A 21,058-nucleotide genomic window follows, 5' to 3' on the forward strand; every position below is an offset into this window, starting at 1 on the left:
GTTCCACTCCTTGGTGGGACTTAATGTAGACATCTGTCCCTGAAAATGGACATTTTGTCAGAGGCTCAAACTGCTGTGCTTTTGGTGGTTGCATGCTTAAACCTCTTCTTAACTTTTTGGTACCAATCGTGCAGCATGGTAATAACTTTCATGAGAATCATGTCAAAATGTGATCCCACATTTTGCCTTAATAGAAAAAAACAGGAGCATATTCACTTTGCAATGCATCTGCCTGGGAAGGGCAGTTTGCCTACCTGTTGCACATTGCAGGATTTGGGCCAGCCTGTCAGGGTACCCTATTTATAATTATTTAAGAGAAAAGTACCTGCAGCAGAAACAGCTAGAGGAAAATCCCTATGGAACATTTCATCTTTCCGTTGAAAGCCCAAACTGATTTCTCTTTTTGGTTTTCAGGTGGTTAATGCCAAGAGTAACATAACTGTTACAGTTTACTTCTCTTGGCCTTGTGATGAAATTGCACATTTTCCATGAAAAAGATGTGCAGAAACCCTCATATTTGTGTTAAAAACATTTTACTCCCATTTTAATTGGACATTTATTTCTTTTGTAGTGTCTCCATACTATTTCTGCCCATATCGAAGTTATAAATGAAATACATACACTTCGTAGGCCTTATACTAGTATCCTCTAGAGTATTCCATTTCATTTAAAGTAAAGGTCAGCTTGTATTCTTGTAATAAAAAAAACCCTTGTATTCTTATAATGATTAAAACGGATACTTTCATTAACATGGCACTAATTATTTCTATTCCCAAGCACAACAGACTAGACTGGCCCCATGATTTTCTTCCACCACTTCCTGTATTAGGCATATTTTTCCACTGCTGGTAATTTACAGAGGATTTAAAGGTATTTTGGAGCTTGCTTCATAATAGGTGCTGATTTTTCTTCTTGTCCAACACCTAAAGATGTTGTCCGTCAAGAGATGCTTTTGTGCCTGCCTTAACCTGGTATGTGTCTTGTCTTAAAAATGTTAGGATTACATTACATTTATATTGTTTGCTTCTGTATGTCTGCTATAGGTCTTTTAGGGTTTTGGTTTTCTTTTTCATCTGCTACAGAATTTCTAGGACCACCTTCTCCTTTTTCTTTAAATCCCTGTCCTTTTTTTCCAGTTATGTCTGTTTTGTGATAACTGTCATCATTGTATCCAAAGCTTTGGTGCAGATCCTTTAAATTCAACCTATTCTGAGACTTGATAATAGCTATCAGTGATTATTCTGCTTTTTTTCATATGAATGTTAGAATAAGAGATTCATGGAAACAAATACGTTAGCCACAAGGAGGTCTGTGTGCAACTGATTGCTGGAAACTAGGTCTCTACGCTTCTCCTGTTCTTACACCCTTCCTTACGCATCCAGTGTGAGCAACAATCAGTGATGGGATACTGAGCTGGATGCACTTTTGGTCAGAGTCATTTCAGCCATTCTTGACTTCTTAAGCCTTGTTCTTAAATGCTGGCCCCCCCCCCCCCCATCTCACAGCTAAAGTGGAACACATTTTGCATTTCCTACATACTCTGCTTTTTGAACTACAAAACGAGTCCCACCAACAATTCCAAATTTTTGCGCTGCAGCCAGCAACCGTACTATTACAGGTTTTTATTGGTTTTCTTAGAGGGCATGTATATATTCTGAGAATGTTTCCTTTTCTTAAATAGTCACCCCCTCAGATTTGTTTCTAGGCTTTACCTGGACATATTATCATCAGGAATTAGTCCTGCACTCTTACCCAAACTGAGCTAGAAAGCGCTGTTGTGCAGTTGCCTAACTCTGTAAGCATTTAATTTGATCAACACCTCTCCAGATCCTTTTGAGTTTTCTAGGTGATTAGATATCTGAATGTAACAGAAAAATACCATAGGGGTCACCATGTGCAGACATCTTGGCATTCCCCACAGATTTATAGCTTAAAGAATTAAATGATACCTCCATATTTAATAGCCCTGAGTAGATTTTCCTCCAATTTCTTTTTGAAAACATATTATTGATTAGTTTCTGCAACATCCTGCAGATAACTGGTATCTTCTGTAAATTAACCATTTGTTGTGTGAAGTACGGTATCCTTTGCTGGTTGTTGACTTACCTCCTGTGGTGTCCTTTAGTGATCCTTCTAATATAAGGACTGTATTAGAACTGTAATGTATCTTTTTCATATTCTCTAAGTTAATACTGATTATATAGATTTCTGCCACTCCTCCTCTATTTTTTTCCAGGGTGAAGAAGCAATGCTCCTTTTATGAATATCTAGAAATTACCCAGTCTGACTAGATCAGTGCCTTCCTTCTCCCTAATGCTACGCAGGATCCATCCAGATGCTACACTTTTTCTTGTCTGAGGTCCCCTGCATGGTCCCAGTTGGTAGCTGTTAACGCTAATGATAATAACGATAATTTCTAACGCTGATGAACAGGCCTTTCACCTAAGGTGATTTCAGACACTTTGTTTTAAAAGGTGGGTGAGAGCAGCCTATTTTTAGTGCTGTGGTTCAGTGGTGAGAATGCTTGCTATGGAAATAAGAGCTTTGGAAACAGTCTTTTCAATGGTTAATGGAGATTCGAACTTAGATGTCTCACCAAGGCACAGCTGCAAGAGGAAGAAGTGCTGTAGCCTCGATTTAACATACAGGTCTACTGTTCAGGGCATTCTCCTGAATGGTGGGGAACGTAAGGTTAAACTCCTGAAACTGAACCCACATCCCTAGTGTCCAGGGCAGCACTGCGATCAGTGCTGTAGCTGTTGATTCAATTTTGAGGTACAAAACTGCCTCCAAAAGCTTCAGAGGGAGCATAAGGAGAGTAACATATTGCATTCTGGAGGCAAGGCACCAAAACCACATGTATTTCATTACCTTAATTGTAAAGTCTGCCTTTTATTGACCTGGCCATAAGTCTATGCAGTGGAAAGGCAGGGTTTGGAGGTTGTAGTATGATTGCAGATGCTACAGCAGCTATTGTATGCCTGTCTCGTCAGCTTTTCCAAAATAGACACCGTTTCTTCCTTCTGTTCTTTGGAGTTCAAAAGTCTCTGTCACCTAGTCTTAACGTTTGTAAAATCTCAGCTATATAATTTAGGGGGAATGCAGTTGAAATGGGGTATTGAATTAATCGCGAATGGTCTAGATGCCAGTTGAATCTGAAGGTGTGTTTCTTTCACAAATAGCTCAGTTACTTGGAAAATGATTAGTTCTTATTTGGCTTCCCCAGTTTCATCATTAAGAAAGTTATTAAAATACTGTGTTCTTTTTTCTATAGGCTTTCTCTTTAAGTAAAAGACTTCCACTTTTACCCTTTATCAGGCTCACCTACTATTGATAGTCTTTCGTTTATCCATAGATATTTTTATAAAACACTGTCATATTATTATTCCTGCTTATTATTATTGCTCTGACAGTTTTCCATGGAAGTATTATTGGCTTGTAGGTGTTTTAACTACCTGAATACTTAAGAAAGTACTCATTATACCTGTACATTAATTAAAGTAAATATTTCATACTTCACTTCAAAATCTTCTTTTAGTTAGGGTTGGTTGGTTTGGGTTTTTTTCCCAATGCCCTTTTTGTTATTAGTTCCCTGTGCTTCTGTTGTGGTTTCTGGTTTTCTATCTTCATGGGACTTCCCAGCAGAAAGTCACTTCCTTTGGTTATATGGAGCCAAAGAAGAAGCTTCCTGAGAAGCCCTGCTGACACGGATAACTGGACCAATATACTGGGTCTAGTTGTAAAGTGGGGGCTTTAGATGTGGGTTTTCCATTGAAGAGCTGATCTGCCCTCTTTCACAGCTTCAGCCTTCGTGCCGCATTTCTCTTTTTTAGGCCCCAGAAGAGGTAATTCAATGTTTAGACCTAACCTCTGCAATGATTTATCCAGATGCCTAATTTTGTGACTGTAATTACTTGATGGTTCTAAGTGAAATATGTTAACGATGTAAATTTAGCCAAGTAGATATATCTTTTAAGATTGGATCTTAAGTTCTTAAAGGAGAAAAACATTACGTTTCAAACATATCAGTGGTTCCATTTATATCCTTTACATTAAGATAATCATATGTTATTCTGAAACAGTCTAAAAGTAGAGAGTATCTTCTTAAGAAATAGCAAGACATATTTTCTTTGGAACTATAAAGTCCAGAAAATTATTAACTCTAAAAGGATTAAAGCATTTTTAAAGCAAAATACTTTAAAGCAATATTAAAATTTAAAACATGATTCTGAGATCAGAATCCCAATGTGACATGCAGAAGTTTCATATTCAAAAGTAAGGAAATGAGTCTGACTGAGATAATCTCTCATTTTAGGCTTAAAATTCAATTTGTAAAGCATTTTCAATATCTTTTTTCTTCCTTGAGAAGAGAAAAAGCTTCATATATAAGATGTACTTGGAGATAATGGTTGGACAAAGCTCTTTTAAAAAATATTGCCCTGTAAGTAACTATAAAGAGCTTTTACAAGGATTAAGATGCAAAAATGCCACTCTTTCTGTTTAACCAACTGTAGTGCTTTATAAGGTAGCCAAAGAACTAAAACAAATCAGGAAGTCAGGGAAGAATGTGCAACATTAGTGCTGGCATAGCAAGTTTCCCTTTACTGTACTGAAAATAATACTAGTGTCAACTATGAGCCAGAACCTCTGTTTGTACAAATCATCAACGATCCTTTGGCTTTGGTGGCTCTATACCAATTTCTGTGAGGTAGCGAACCGATACTATAACTCCACCAATTACAAGAAAATTTATATTTTGCATTGCAAAGAGTTTGCCATTTGTAGAATGACTTGTAAGGCAAGTGAGGAGTTTAAACTCATGATAGATCCTCATCTTCTGGTTTTGAATAAATGATTGATGGGCCCCTCACCACAAAAAAGGCATTGAGGTGCTGGAGCAGGTCCAGAGAAGGGCAATGAAGCTGGTGAGGGATCTGGAGAGTAAGTCTTATGAGGAGCAGCTGAGGGAGCTGGGATTGTTTATCCTGGAGAAAAGGAGGCTGAGGAGAGACCTTATCACTCTCTACAACTACCTGAAAGGAGGCTGTAGAGAGGTGGGTGTTGGTCTCTTCTCACTAGTAACAGGCCATAGGACAAGAGGAAACGGACTCAAGTTGCACCAAGCGGGGTTTAGACTGGATATTAGGAAAAATTTGTATACTGGAAGGGTTATTAAGCATTGGAACGGGCTGCCCAGGAAAGTGATTGAGGCACCACCCTTGGAGGTATTTAAAGATGGGTAGACGTAGTGCTTAGAGATATGGTTTAGTGATGGTTTTTGTCAGAGTTAGGTTGATGGTTGGGCTAGATGATCTGAAACGTGCCTTCCATCCAAGGCAATTCTATGATTTATGATTCTATGATTGTGTTTATTGAAATGCATAGACTAAAGTCTCCCAACACAAATGAAATCATTAGAGACCCAGTTTCATCATCTGATTTGCTTACACAATATGATGCCATAATTGTGTTTTTGTTTTTTCTGTTCCCTTTCAGGTTTTTTTTCTGTATGTATTCTACACTAAATTATCTCACCAAAATCATGGCACAATACACAATAGTACTTTGGCTGATACTAAGGAGCATTTATTTCCTTTTTGTGTTTGCTTGGTGTTTTTTTTGTTTTGTTTTGCTTTTAAGGAGAGTTTTCATTGTATTCCAGGGGTTTGAATGTGAATTCAGGCATTTTCTGAGCCTGCTAATTTGAAGTTCAGATTGCAGACTGATTCACTCTGAAACACACTGGATTACCACTGCACTCTACTGTAAAAGAACAGAGCTCTCCATGTGTTGATCCATGTTCTTGCTATGTAGAGGAAAGGCTGCATCCTTGCTGCAAGAAACTTCCCAGTTTATTTTGAACTTGAATGGATCCAAAGGAGCATAATGGCAGAGATATGAAAGTTTGCTGTTCAACATGGTTAGACTCAGGAGGTGAGCACAGGCTTGGAATCTCTCAACCCTTCCACTTTCAGGGAGACAGCATCTCTGGTTGTGTAATTATTGTGAACCTACACCCATGAGGATTCATGACAAAGATTTCTACAGAGCTGCATGGATAGAGGAGGAGTGGCAAAGGGTCTGCCAAGGGCCAGAACAAGCGTGTAATCACAGAAGCTCTCTCTGGCTGTCACATCCACCAATTTCTGATTTTTGGAGATTGTTGAGTTGGTAAGCAGTCTGTTCTGTATGGGCAAATGACTCCCTGGAACAGAGTCATTTCTACAACCAATTTGGGTTTTTTTTCTATAAAATGCTTCCTATCTTCAGTGGTATATCTGTGTTATTTGGGCAATTACAAATTGCCTGACATTAAAAAAAAATCTGAGAAAGCTACAAATGCCTGGTGAGAAACCTTGCCCTTTCAAGTTTTACATTCCTTTAGGAAGGGAGAGACTGTTTCTTATTCTACATTTGAACAATGCCTCACACGAGAGTCTATGCTTTCTCAAGCCCTCCAACAAGTGCTATAATACATTATTTAGTTCTGTCTTTTATTCAAGGAGAGGTGAAAATGCTTCTTGTGTACTATTACCATAAACTAGCTTTATGTGCCAAGCAAGGATGAAAGTTATGAAACTTAAAATATCATTCTGTTGTTGGAAGTTTATTTTTATAACATGGAGGAAAGAGAAGAGCTTGATATTCAAATTTTGATATCAGGCACATCAATTGTTTGAGACATTAAAATGTGAATACAAAATTCTCTTTCTCAGGCTTGTCTCTGGAATCCATCTTCTCATGCAATGGAAAAATCAAAGCAGGCTTTCTTCTGTAATTACATTTCTTGGTAGAAGCCAACCTGCTGCCTGCCTTGGCTGTACTGTGATTTGTTGAGGAGTGAGCAGTCAGTGTTTGCTGACACTCAGTCCTGAGCTGTGCCTTACTCTGCCTCTTCCAAACTCTTACAGGCTTCCTGGGGAGGTAGCCTGAGCCCTTGGTCTGAGCTTGTGACGGGCCAAAGATGCAGTGTACAAATGTGTTACGGAGTTTAAATCTACCCTGTTGAGACGGTGTTTGCTCTCGTTTTTATGCTGTGTGTTTGTGCTATGTATGGCACCTTCCCATTTCCTCTGAAAACAAACCTTGTGCTGGCCCGCCTTATGGTGTGGCCTCTTACTCGAAATAAGAACATTCTCATAGAGCAATTTGATTTAGGAAGATTGATTGTTTTAATGGTGTTAAAACCATTAGCTTTAATCTCTCAACCTTCACCCTCTTTTACTACTAGGGTGTGTTGGCCCCGGCCAGCAGCCACACACCCACACAGCTGCTCGCTCACTTTGGGAATTTAACTTAATTTATTGCCGTAATATATTCAGTTGCTGATTTTGATATTGGGAAGCAAAGAAGACAAACATTAAAACATCTTTCCTTCCCCTTTCCCAGGCTCAGCTGCACTCCAGACACATCTCCTCCCTCTTGTTATCTCCCCAGGTTACACTCAGTGCCTTTGGTGAAGCAATGGGTGGCACGGGGGACTGAGGTCAGGACATAGTGGTTTCTCTCTGCCTCTCCTTGTTTATCACCCTTTTCTTCTGCTGCTGCATCCTTCTTACTTGTTTTCTCTGCTCCAGCGTGGGCCCTCCATGGGTCACAGTCCCTTTTGAGACATGCCTGCTCAGTCATGGAACACCTCCAACTCCTCTGACCTTGTTTTCCCTTCATTCCCTTGTTTTCTCTCCTTGTCACCTTGTCCCCTTGTTCCCTCCTCGTCCCCTCTGGTGTTACCTCCCAGGTTTACCTCATCACCTTTGGCATTTTCTGCCCTGTCCTCAGTAGGTTTTCACAGAGGTGCCACACACATGGCTGATGGGCTCTGCTTCGGCATATGGTGGTTTTGTTGCAGAGCCAGCTGGAATTGGCTGTGACCAGCACAGGACAGCCCTAACCTCCTCCACAGGTGCAACCCCTGCAGTTTCATGGCCAGCATAAATGAGGAGCACAGGAGGGTCGAACAGTAACTGCCCAGCTTCAGGTAGGGATGTAGGAGTACGCAGGTCAGATTGCACCATCAGAGGGCCCATTAGCATCATTTATCATTTATTGGAAGGAACCCAGGATGGATCTCGAAGCTCATTCATAATTTTAAATCCAATACACACTTCTTCAGGAAAGAACTGAACCATGAAATCTGTCCTTTTCCATGTTCAAAGTAAAGTTAGCTGTATGTGGAAAGGAAGTCACTTGTGTAATCGTATTTTGGCCTGAAATTCAGTGCTGAGTCACATTTTGATGTTTTAAGAGCAGAGTTGCTGATTAATTTTCCTTCGTAAGCCCAAGTCACGCCAGAGAACTTCTAAAAAATGGAACTTGTAGTTCAAAAAACCACATACACGTATTGATGTATTTCACTAAAAAAAAAAAAATCTTCTGGAACTTTGTGGTGCAAATTTTGAAAAGGGAGTTTGCATCCGAAACCAGCAGATAATGGTTGATGCTAACATTGGCTTCAAATTGCTTCCACTCAGCACTCCTAGCCAGGCTAGTTCTTCACTGTGGTTATGGGTTGAGGGAGTACAGATAAATATTGTAAGAGGTGCTTACTACTTTACAGCAGTTTCATGGCAAATGCTGAGGAAATTTTGTAAAATGTGCCTCTGAAAGACTTGGCTGCAAAGAGATGCAGCTCAGGATAGATTATGTCAGCAATAAGAAGTTTTCTACTGAAAAACATAGAATTCTCATCCTGTAGGATGCGACATCAGGGGTTGTAGCTGCTCAGAATGTCTGTGGCATTTCAGGAACTACAGCTTGTCTGAATCTGTCCTGAATGCCATAGTAAATGCTTTAGAGCTGGGCCTGGGCTACAAACATGAGCGTTGAAACAGAGTTACGAAATTTCCTCAAACTCTTATTTCGGGGTCTAGTTTGGTCTGATACTTACACTGAGCTAAGCAAGAGGTTTCAGATAAAACCACAAGGTCTACTGCAGTGTATACAGGACAGATGAGGGGTATGGGTTTGAGCCCTAGACATACTGTGTCAGTGACAGATTTGTTAGGATGTGCCATAGCCAAAAGGAATCTCTCCCAGTGCCTAGAACCTGCATGTCTTGGACAAAACTTAAAACATTTAATTTTATTTTATATCAATATAAACGACCCTTCTTTTGCGTAGAATGAAGGGCAATGCTAGCAGTGTACTATACCTTTTCTCTCAAAAAAAATCCCTAGCCAAAACACTTCCCTAAAATCAGCTATTTAATGCAGCCCCTTTGCCAGCCCATTGCTGTGGGAACTCAGTCCTTCATTTATTTATGAAACCAGACAGATTCTTGTGTTGCGTGTGGAATTGAAATTCTAGGTAAGTGTTCAGACACTTTTTTTTAAACTAACTTAAGGTGAGACTTTTTCTTTTTTGGCATGAATTCAGCTGTGTAAATGGTATGACCATTCAACAGTACCTTGCTAATACTTCTACCTTTTTAGGCTTTAAGAGGCATCAACAGTGACTGCAGAAGTTCTGTGAAGGTTAGCAAGTATCAGTTTGGAGTCTGAGTTAGACAAAAACAATTTAAGGAAAGTGAATTACTTAAAATTAGGGGAACACTATGTGAGGGTCTTTACAAAGGAGATTCATGTCTTTAATTTCTACAGCTCTATACCCCAAGAATCTGTGGCCATTACTGCAGCTAAAGGATTAATATGGCCTGTTCTGGTTTTAAAATAAATGGAAATTATGGAAATACTTGCTACACTGAAGTCAAAGAAAAAAATCCGATTGACTTCAGTGAGGTCAATTTACTGGATCGCCAGGATTTGACCATATATGCTTGTTCATCAAGACTTAAAAAAATTTTTACAAATTTTGACAGTACTTTATAACATACTTATAAATAAATTAACTGAGTCATAATTACCACGTTAGAACATTCATGGCGAGTACTGGATAAAATTCTATCATCTCATTTATATTTAAGTATCTTGTCTCTTCTTTGCCTTTTAAAACATCACACAGACACCAATATTGCATCTGCTGAAATCACTGAAAAAAAATTCTAGTATTTTCAGTAGATTATAGTCAAACCTTTAATGAGTAAAGTACTGATGAATACATTATTATTATTACAATTATTATTATATTTACAATTTTGAAATAATAATGTAAATGAGAACAGGAAAAAAAACTGCAAGGCAGCAAAACCTGATCATTATAGTCTGTAACAAATATCTGTTACAAATAAAAAAGGAAGTAGTAAGGAATTGTTTCTGAGTAATGTTGTATATAAAATATACTCCATGTTAAACTGACTGAAAATGTGTCTATTTTCACTTTTGTTTATTAAGCAATAATTAAACAACAAACAATTAAACATTTATTAAACAATATTGCAATATTGTTTATTAAATAATCAAATTTGGTTCTGGAACTCACAATTAGTCTGAGAGTTTATGTATATTCATATACAGTCATACACTAGTCTTCATTATGGAAAAAAACTAATGTCAGAAAACCAAAAAGACTTAAACACTTGCATTTGTTCAGGTTAGTATTTTCTTTCGGAAATTAGCAGTTGTGATAACTAAGACTGCCAGCAATAACACATTTTCACTTCATAATGTCTTTAAAAGATGTGTTTACAATGATGGGTATAGTAATCTAAAAGTTACAGTATTAATGTAACTGGAAACCTTATTAACGAAAAATAATATAAAATAAAAAAAAACCAAATACATTGTTACAATTATTTAATTTTATTAAAATACCACTTTCTAATCCTAAATTACTTTTATCTGTATTATTAGGTATATTTTATTCCATCACTGGAAATAATGTATAATTATTTAATTTCATTCATTTTATTTATACTGAGAGAATTACTGTTTATTTTGAAATATACAATTTTAAACTATTGTTTATTTTAAACAGGATTCAAGTTTTGAGATCTAAATAATGGTAAGTTTAGAATGCCTTTATTGTCTTTCATTACGAGTGCTTCAAATATATTACAGAAAACTCTTAGGCAAACTCAGATTTGGGGGGATGTTTTTAGCCTTCTCAAACAAGTTGTTCTAAAATGACAATAAGCAGTTTTCTGGAAATCCACACTTGGTTTCTTATACTGGCATAGTACAGCATTTTGCATAACTACTTCATAACTTGTGCATAATATTTTTTGTCATGTCAATGTTATTGAATGATAACTTTGGCTTCGTAAGTCATGCTACACAAGTGATACATATGTCTGTATTACACACTATAAAACACTTCAATAGCGGTAACACCCTTTATGTAAACTTCTGCTGCAATTTAAGGAAATGAACCTTGAAACATTTGCACAAGTGAGTAATGTTACCCGTGTGAGTTGTCCCACTGACCTCAAAGAGGCTTCTCAAAGGAGTGAGAACTTTCTCATAATAGTAAATGTTTATGGTAATGCTTTGGTGCCTGCAAAATACATATTCCAGGAGGATGTATATTCTGCATAATCACTGTGTTGATTTGGGATTTTCCAACTGACAATGTGGAAAGAACCAGCCTGGTCTTCCCTGGCTCCTGACGGAAAAATGTTCTTGCAGAGTTTTGCTGACCAAGACTTACTGGGCCAGGCTTTTGAAGACGCGCTAGAAGTACTGCAGGAGCACTCTGACAGAGAAATGCCCTATTCACCAGGTAAAAAAGACCATTATTCCATTCCGTTCATCACCTTGTATTTTTACAGGAAAGTACATCTTGAAGCACATAGGTGGGAGAGTAATTTCCCAGCGGTGGTTTAATGGACAGCAGAGGGGTATGTTGGGAGGATGGAAAGGGGGAAGAATATTTGGTGGGTTTCCGCCCCTCCATTAGCACTGCCCAGCGTGGCGTGCATCTTCCGTGTCACAGCACAGGGAAGCAGTTGGACAGTCTCCCTCTAGCTTCCCCCTCAGCACTAGCCTAGGTGCACTGAGCTCACATTTCCTGTAATCGGAGGGTATATGAGGATGATATATATGGCAACAGCCATTTTCCAATTTTAATGTTTTCATTGAAAGATGCCCTTCTGTTATGCTGTGAATAAACTCATATAACTATGAATTCCAGTGCAAAAAAAAAAAGACCAAGAATTCAACAGGTGAAATTAATTTCCATAATTACTTTTTTTACATTAAAATATAAATTTTAGATATTTTGATACATAAATGATAGTTTGGGTCTGGACAATTAATAGAAAAGTGGGGTTTTTGGCTTCAAGAGTTTTCTACTTTACAAAGCTTAAAATACAGGCAAGCTGTAAATTGTCCCAGTTCAGGCAAGGTTTCAGCAATTAAATTACTATAAAATTCAAAATCTGGTTTTGGTGGTTTTACATTGTAAATAGAAATGGTAGGAAAGGAAAATAGGAGGCTATATCCTCTCTAAGTCCAGAACAAAATATCTACTGTCTTCTGTGTGGAATGCATTTCATATGAGGAAGTTTTTTTACATACTATCTATTATATACTGAAATGTAAATAAGACCAATTGGGCCATATCTTCAGCTGTTGTTAATAAATTTTTGGCTGCACTGCATTGGTAATTTACACATGCTGAAAGACCTACTATATATAATTTCTTGCAATGTTCTTGCCCGTATCTGTTGTTAGGGCCAATGGAGAGAGTTTTAAACACTTGCAACTCAGTGTTTAGTATGTCCCACAGCTGCACCCACACTTCCACTTGCAATAGATGTACCCTCCAAAATCTTCTTCTGACCACCTGCAGTGCATAATTTATTCCAAGTGCCTCAGTCCAGTGTTCTTTTAAACATCCTAAGGTCTTGGGTTCCTTCCGTGTCATTCTTTCAGGCACTGCGGGTGCTCTGGTGCTCCTTCACAACTGGGGACTCTGACTCCCGTTGTACTAATGGCCTGCAGAACTGCGTGACCCTTTTCCCTTTTCCTTTCTAATACATGTATTATCGTAGTCTATGATTATCCTGTCCATTATGTTTGGTGATCTGTTTGGCCCTCCTTTTTCTATTAACCAAACTATTTTTATGATACTCTGAAATATCTGAAATTTTATCTTAACAAATATTGCTTTTCATCGTGAAGGCAAACAAAACCAGCCTAAGGGTGCGATTAGCAGTAACAGTACAGATTATGCTGAATAACCTGTTGATATGAAAGATCGTGGATCTGGAGACTTTATTATCTAGAAGGCAGCCATAAGACTGTTTGCCACAGTGGGGTTTTTTGCTTCTTCTCTCCCTTTTACTCACTCAGTTTTTGCTCCATTCTCCTAATTCTCAGGTTATAAAAATTGCCTGACTGTGATCAACCATCACCACCACCTCCGAGCAAGTCCCAGCTACTCTGCAGCACCATCTACAGAAGACCAAGGGTATAGCTGGAGAAATGTGGTTGTAAGTGAATGCATCATAGACTCATAGATTCATAGAATTATAGAATGTGTTGGGTTGGAAGGGACCTTTAAAGGTCATCTAGTCCAACCCCCCTGCAGTAAGCAGGGACATCTTTAACTAGATCAGGTTGCTCAGAGCTTCATCAAGCCTGGCCTTGAATGTCTCCAGGGATGGGACTTCCGGCCTTGAATGTCTCCAGGGATGGGGCCTCCACCACCTCTCTGGGCAACATGTTCCAGTGTCTCACCACCCTCATTGTAAAGAACTTCTTCCTAATGTCTAATCTAAACCTACCCTGCTCTAGTTTAAAACCATTGCCCCTTGTCCTAACGCTACATACCCTTAATAATTACTAATACCGAGAGTCAGACATAAATGGAACAGTGGCTGCCGATTTTCTGTGATTTCTAAGACAAATCATTTTACTAACTCTAACAGAAATTCAGTCTGGACAGGCATGATTCAGATGAAACTTCCTTGGGAAATATTTGCAAAACATGTTTAACCGTCTTTTTCTAGGATTCATCTTAGCTGTTTGCCTCTCATGCTCCTCTGTAGTTCACCATGTAACATGACAACTAACAAAACAACCTACATCGTAGAGTAGGGAAAAGGGCTTCTATTACCTGGGAACAGGCAGAGAACAACTTTCAGCCTCCACATAGTTTCTGCTGCTGTGAGAAATTACCACACCTTTGATTTTTTTCTCCAGCAGTTTGCTTTAAGAGTTCTGGAAAGTCCAGCATTATCTGGACTCTGAGCTCTGCTTCAGCCTGCAGAGTGCATATTCATTCTTAAAAACACCGGGGCTGTGGCCTCCAGGCGTGATGGAAAATGACTATTGCAGGGGAGATAAATTCAGGTGAATAGCAACAAAAGCACATTTCAACGAGCAGATTAGTGACAACGTGACAAACAAACTACAGAGTCTGTAAGGGCCACTGTCCAGGTGTCCCTTGTCTTTTACTAACTCTGGAAACAGCGTCCGCTGTTCCTCCTCTGCTTCCAGCAGAAGGGCTTGAAGGTCCAGGGTGAGGCAATTACTCTGTTTTCCCTTTTAATTTCTTCCCTGGTGGGCAGTCCTTCTCACTGGCCATAAACTGGTGCTGCTTGTTACTGGTTCAGTACACTGCACGCCTTTGTGGCTGAGAAAAGTCTTCCATGGGTCAGGTGATGAAAAGCTGCATTTTGAAAGCTTCAGGCAATTAATTACTACAAGTTTCTTTTTCCTCAGAGAATGTACTCTATTAGTAACTCTTTGTTGTCTTAATTCTTGAAGAACAGTGCAGGGGATTTTTACACAGATGAGACTGTCTACCATACGCTGCAGAATACTCCAGAAAGCCAAGTGATGCATGCTGCTGCTGGCCAGCCAAAAGCAGGGAAAGGTGTGTAGAAAGAGCGTGTCTTGATATGTACATTATATTACTTTTAAAAATCTCAGCAAATCATGCTTTCCCTTCTTCCTAATTTTTTTACTCTTCACAGGATAAAAAGTAAGTTAACATTTAATAGTAACTAGAATACAACTGCTAGTGTTCAATTCCTATCTGCCAAATCTCATAAGGTAAGATAAATCTGTTATCTTATTTGGTCGTCATGTTTAGTACATGGAAAACCAAACCAGAGGTGTATTTCACTCCAAATCTCATCTGGGATGAAGTCTGATGCACAGAAGTCTAGCTATCTAGCTATCAATAACATCTTTATCCACTTTAATAGCTTATTTTATTTCATGTGGTCCAACAAGGACTGGTTTTCTTGAAGGTTTTTCACGTACATTAATATTTTTGCATCTGATTTTGTGCCTTTCTTTGTTTACTATTCAAATTACCTCTTAGCTTTTGTCACTTCCACTGTGTATTTTCATAGCTATTTTTGTGCTCCTTTTGGTTGACTTTATTTGAGTGGATATCTATTTTGCAAAGAATAGATGCGGTGACATTGGTCCGTAAAGTATTTCATTTGTTTATTGCATTCATTCTTTGGTTTTTGTTTGGGACTCAGCGTGCTTTCTATGAGTCTGCTAGATGAGATTTACGCAGCTTCCACTCTGAGCTGTTGCACCTACTTTTGACTATCGGGTCTTTTTGAGTAGCTTCCTGGATTTGCTGCTTTTCGAAATCCCCTTCTCTCAGCTTTAACCACTTGGTGTCAGTTTTTGGTATTGTCTCTTCCCATTGATGCTGAACACTGCGGTTTCTGTTGCTTAATAGCTACTACTACTACTACAAATTCCTTGGGACCATGGGAAGAGTAGCCTCTCCTTTCAAGTTCTGTACTTCTAGTGCTTGAAATGAACCATTGCAAATGAAAACCTTTCAATCCAGAAATGTCGCTTTTCTAAATCTTACCCAGTGTTGCACTGGGGAATTTGACATGTCAGTGTCTGAATTCACCTTCAGTCATTACTGCTCTGTTAAACATAATTTCCTATTTCATATTTCTTTTACATTATTATCAGTGTTCTTTTCCTGAAGGCCATACTGCATAAATTTTCAAAATGACTGACTATTCTTATGGGGGTTTTTTGTGTCCTCTTAAGGGTTTCTTTGTGCCCATGGCCACAGAAACTGTGATTTGGGGGACTACTTGCACTCTATCTAAATAAATTTAGTCCTCCTGGCTTCTTATTGAGACATGAGACTTTTTCTCTAAGTCTACAGAAAGTAGTGTGGCCCTTTAGGGATAGATCTGTAGATGAAACAATCAGTACTGAGGACCCAAAGTATGTGTTTAAACTGTTTCACAAGGGTTTATTTAGGACAATCTCTAGGCTGTCTGCAAGTTCTGAAAGCTGCAGTGATTCAGATATGCTTCTGGAAAGCATCTTTGAGTTCAATTTCTTCTGAAAGGAGTCCAGTTCACGCACATCAAGCCATTCCATGATCTGAACTAAAGCTCTGTGAGTGGAGACAACCAAGCGAGGTACTTAAAAATGCACCTGAATTAGACACACCCGGAGAGAATTAGGCTGCTTCGGGGAAAATCAGCACAGAAATCTAAAGCAGACACTCTGAAACACCTTCTGAAGGACCCCGCCTCTCTCCAGTGACCACATAAGAAACCTGCAGACTGTAGACACATAAGGAAGACTGCTGGCTTAGACTGATGTTTAGGGCCTGGTAACAAACACCACTAGTTTATGCAACCAGGTGCAGTACAAAGATCTGTGAACTAACCCCAGCTCAAACTGGTGCATCCGCATTGTGTAGCACTTTGGGGATAACAGCTGAGCTCTAGAAACATAGCTGCATTAACACATAAGAGCAAATAAGCCCTCTCGAACCAAGATATCAGCTAGAGACGATGTGTCTAGAAATAAAAGCTTGGGCAGAAATGACAGCTGAACTAAGAGGACAGACAGCATGAAATCAGATGCGGCTGCAGCCATGGCTACACTATCATTTTCCAGCGAAGACTCAGTCCGCAGCAGTCTGCAGATTTTCCCCTGATCTTATTTGTTCTGCCATAGATTCATAGGTTTATAGGATAATTCAGGTTGGAGGGGGCCTAAGGAGGCCACCTACTAAGAAGTCTTTACCGTGACTAGGCAGTGTCCTTCAGCGGTTTGCTTTTAAGTTTCTCATATTGGTAATACTATATGTGTTTCCAGTAGAATATGTACTTCTAGTCACAGGGCAATTTTTATTTAGATAATGAAACTTATTAATTTTTTGGAAAGTACCTCTGATTTCAGGCTCTTCTTCTTCCCAGTCTGACTGTCACTTCTCTCCTCTTTCCTTACCACCAGATGCAGAATTACTGTCATCCCTAACAGATGTCTTGGCTTGACCTCAGTGTTCCTTAGCAACTGTCACTTTTCCCCTGTTCCTATTTTAAAATAGCCACACAAGACAAGACTTTATGAACTTTAGGTGCAGCTGCTTGTTTCCACTTTGGTTAAAGTGGAAGCCGTTCTTCTGCATGCACTCCCCTTTCTGCAAAGTGTTCCTCTTTGTCTCATAATCTTCAATTCTTCCTTCTTATGGCAACTTCTCGATCACCCTTGGCTTTGTGAAGGGAACTAGAAGTACTTCAGTGGGAGGGATCCACAAGACCTAAGTGAAACTAAGTAAGCCTCACTAGTGAACTTAAGTTTGAGAGCTCAGCCTGTGGGGAGAAGCACTGAGTTAACCGAGAGATATTGCAGTACTGAACTTGCTTTATTCTGCATGGGAATGCAAGTTGACACTTCTGTAAGTTTTTAGAAAACTGCAGCACACCAGAAGGTCTAACTCCTTATTGACTAGGTGAGGTTTATGGTTCAAAACTAGCTTGCTCTTCCTGCTCGCTCACTCACCCTTTCTTATATCAGAGACTACCTTGCATCCCCAAAACATTCCTGAAATAGACCTGACAAAAATCAAGTCATCTCGAAATCTTTGAGTTTTTATTTAGCAGGGAAAACATTTATTCAAAAACATTCAAACTGGCTTTCCAGAACCTCTTTCCTGCATTGTCTGAGGATGTAATTTCCTGCAGTGGGTTCCTTGACCATGCACCTGCACAGCATGTACCTGAAGACTGCTGAAAGTGGCTTCTGAGACCTACCACACAGTGAAGTTGCCAGATATTTGTCATGATCCCCAAATAACCTGCTCTTGAAATTCTAATGAACAAATCCCTTTCTGTCACCACAGATCTGTACATTCCAGAGCTATCATCCCATTGGCTGTTGCTGGTCTTCCATTGAATAGTTTCTGCTGATCTTTTAATTTGTGATGGGGTATTAGGTTTACCTATGCTTTTGCCTGTAAGATTCTTTCCAGGAAAAAGACAACTGTTCATCTTTTTAAACAAGTATGAGCTCTGTTCCGACCTTTTGTACTTTATTTCTTCATAGGTAGAAAAAAACTTCGACTGTTTGAGTACCTCCACGAGTCTCTGTATGATCCAGCTATGGCAAACTGCATCCAATGGGTGGATAAGCCCAATGGTGTCTTTCAGTTTGTCTCCAAAAACAAGGAGAAACTTGCAGAGCTGTGGGGAGAAAGAAAGGGAAACCGCAAGATCATGACATATCAGAAAATGGCCAGAGCACTGAGGAATTATGGAAGAACGGGTGAAATCATTAAAATTCGAAGGAAGCTGACATACCAGTTCAGTGCTGTTGTTTTACAGAGACTTGCTCCATCTTACTTCTTGGGAAAAGAAACAGTTTATCATCCGTACATTCAGTCTAACCAAGAATATCAGTGTGCAGATGACTGGATCAGTTACAACAACTACATGTATAACAATGGTTATGCATTACAGCATGCTAACAGCTAGGCACGTCCTTCACATAAACAGGCCTTTGTCAGCTAGTAATACTTTCCAGCACAGGAACTCTTTTCTGTACATAGCTTTTCCTTTAAGATACCATACAAACACATGAAGAGGAGGGTTTTAAAAATGATGTTGGCCTAGTTTTGCTCCTTTGAAGTTAATGATAAATGGTCATTGACTATTGAAGAAAACCAGCAGCTGTAGGGGACGTTCTATTCTCCATGACATTAATCAGAGGAATTACTTCAGATTTAAGCTGGTATATCCAAGATCAGGATCAAGACTTTTGTCTGTTAGTGGACATCAAAGACCCCACCCTGATAATACTCATTGGAAGTTTTATGCATATCCCAAACTTTTCCAATCAGAATTTAGTGCATGCATTCTCTATCCATTGGGTGCATGTGAATTAGAAAGAGAAGAGATTTGCCAACTGCATGAAGCTACTGTGTGCTTTTTCATCAATGTTCTTTATTAAGAGACATTTTCTGAGTGAATGCCTGGCTGAACAATAGAGTCCACATGAAGGCGCACCTGTTGGCTAAATTGTTAATCCTTGATCACTTAAATTAACATATCTTAGCACAGATCCTGACATATGGTATTAGGATTGCCAGGTGCACATTTCACTGCTGGCAGTGGATTCACTGGGCAAGTGACCATACCATGAGAGGGTTAGTAAAGGATTATGCTTTTCATGAAGTTATTTACAGTTCTTCTCCCACTAATATGAGAAGCTGCACTTTCACTCACAAGTTCTGTACTCACCTAACAAACATAGCTTTGTTATTTATAACCTCTTTTGGAGTTATAACATACATATAAATACAATTGCACTTCTCCAGCTCTTTCCCTACATAGGAAAGTAGCTGAAAGGCTCAGTGATTTTATACTCTCTTCATGGGGAAGAAGGACTAAATTTAGGTAAAAAGAGAGTACTTGCCCGTTACACCAGGATGATACCTATAAATCTACTTTGTCTCATACTTCTGTTGCCTGATCAACTTGTATCATCATATGAATTGTCAGTTGTGCCAAAATACTTCCACTCAACTGCATTCAACTCCAAGTCCTCCATTTTCCTTCAAGTGAGTGCAGGTACAGATATTAATAAAGACAAAATTAATTTCTGTGGAGAGGTATAAATGGTAGCCTGATATGTTTGATGAAATTCGCTGACTTTGACAGTTACCCCTTGCTCTAAATCCTGCTGACTTGTAGAGGGATATCATTTTATGTAATAGACACAATGCAACACTCTCTGAAGCAAAATTCAAGGTTTTGAGTTAGCACTTTGCTAAGTGACGTAGACTCTTAGAAATCTGAAGCATGTTATATAGCACTAAAAACAGACCTGCATTTTAAGTCAGTAAACATCTGCCAAAATAAGAAGGTCATAACTGTGTTGTTAATATTTCATTTTGAGTGTAGTGTCTTGTAAAATGTAAACATTACTACAAAACAGTCCCAAGAATGCTGCTGGACTTATGGAACTGAATCTGGATCCTGCTGTAGCACTGAACACAGTCGGAGTCTAAGTCTTACAAAGGACTGAGAACTTTCAGTTGGGATACCTTCACTGTGTGAGCAGAAATGTAAATACAACATTTCAAATATCATAATGTACATAAATTTGCCAAGAATCTGCACAGTTTAGTTACTCCGTATCTGTCACCCGTTGCACACTAACTTTATGTCATTTACAAAGCTGGTAAGAGACACTGGGTTAAGAGTCTGCTTTGTGTGAAATGCTTACTTTATTAATATGTTTAGATTCACTTGCCTCAGCCTCATCTACTTGCTAAGCAAATAAATACTTATTCAGATTCTGTGCTACCTTTTTAACTTAGGGATAAACATCAGCATTTACTTCCTATAGAACTCGTAACCAGGTGTAATGTTATAGATTCAGCTGGGACAACAGTATAGGGCTGAAAGAGAAGAGCATAAGGGGTAAGAAGAACTGAAGGAAATTCAGACAGAGCAGAAACGAGGGAATCGTAATATTTGTGGATAGGAAGAGACAGATTTCAGCTGCTGGAGTAACCATGGGGACTGATACCATTAGAAAGAGATTCCCTTGAAAATAGGTAGCCCCCTTCCTTCTGCTCCCTCCAATCAAATGTACCTGGAAAGATTTTAGAAACTCCTACTGTAGTTCTGTGGCTATACAGAAGGATATTTAACTGTGCAATGCACTGATATTGGGCTTACATACAGAAAATATTCTTGACTGTTAGCCATGCTTTAACCCAGCAAAGACAGGTTAAATCATAAGCAAAAGCACAGGGTTACCAAATATCTGAAGCACGGGCTTAGACTTACTGAAATAAGTCTGAAATAAGTTGTAGCTGTTTTTAACTGTGCAAGTGTTTAACCACCGAAACAACACACCAAGGGTTGTGGTGGATTCATTGTTTCTCAACGTCTTTAACCCAAGACCATATCCATTTCTGA

At 38.9% G+C, this 21,058-nt stretch overlaps 1 protein-coding gene across 4 annotated transcripts in view; it reads left to right on the forward strand.

Annotated features, from left to right (window-relative positions):
• The window catches only part of SPIC (Spi-C transcription factor), a 30,150-nt gene extending 9,817 nt beyond the window's left edge, over positions 1-20,333 (forward strand). The window contains exons 1-7 of one of the 4 annotated variants that reach the window (XM_054188819.1): positions 7,448-7,486; positions 7,783-7,978; positions 10,873-10,899; positions 11,523-11,616; positions 13,218-13,330; positions 14,610-14,718; positions 18,177-20,333. In XM_054188819.1, the coding sequence (XP_054044794.1) occupies positions 10,897-10,899; positions 11,523-11,616; positions 13,218-13,330; positions 14,610-14,718; positions 18,177-18,604 (747 nt within the window). In that variant the 5' untranslated portion in view covers positions 7,448-7,486; positions 7,783-7,978; positions 10,873-10,896 and the 3' untranslated portion in view covers positions 18,605-20,333. Of the gene's footprint in view, positions 1-7,447; positions 7,487-7,782; positions 7,979-9,026; positions 9,307-10,872; positions 10,900-11,465; positions 11,617-13,217; positions 13,331-14,609; positions 14,719-18,176 lie in introns of those variants that run through there. The other 3 variants (XM_054188816.1, XM_054188817.1, XM_054188815.1) reach the window with 3 other exon arrangements.
• Positions 20,334-21,058: the final 725 nt, after the last annotated feature.

The sequence above is a fragment of the Rissa tridactyla genome, chromosome 1, assembly GCF_028500815.1.
Source record: "Rissa tridactyla isolate bRisTri1 chromosome 1, bRisTri1.patW.cur.20221130, whole genome shotgun sequence".
In the NCBI taxonomy this organism is placed as follows: Eukaryota; Metazoa; Chordata; class Aves; order Charadriiformes; family Laridae; genus Rissa; species Rissa tridactyla.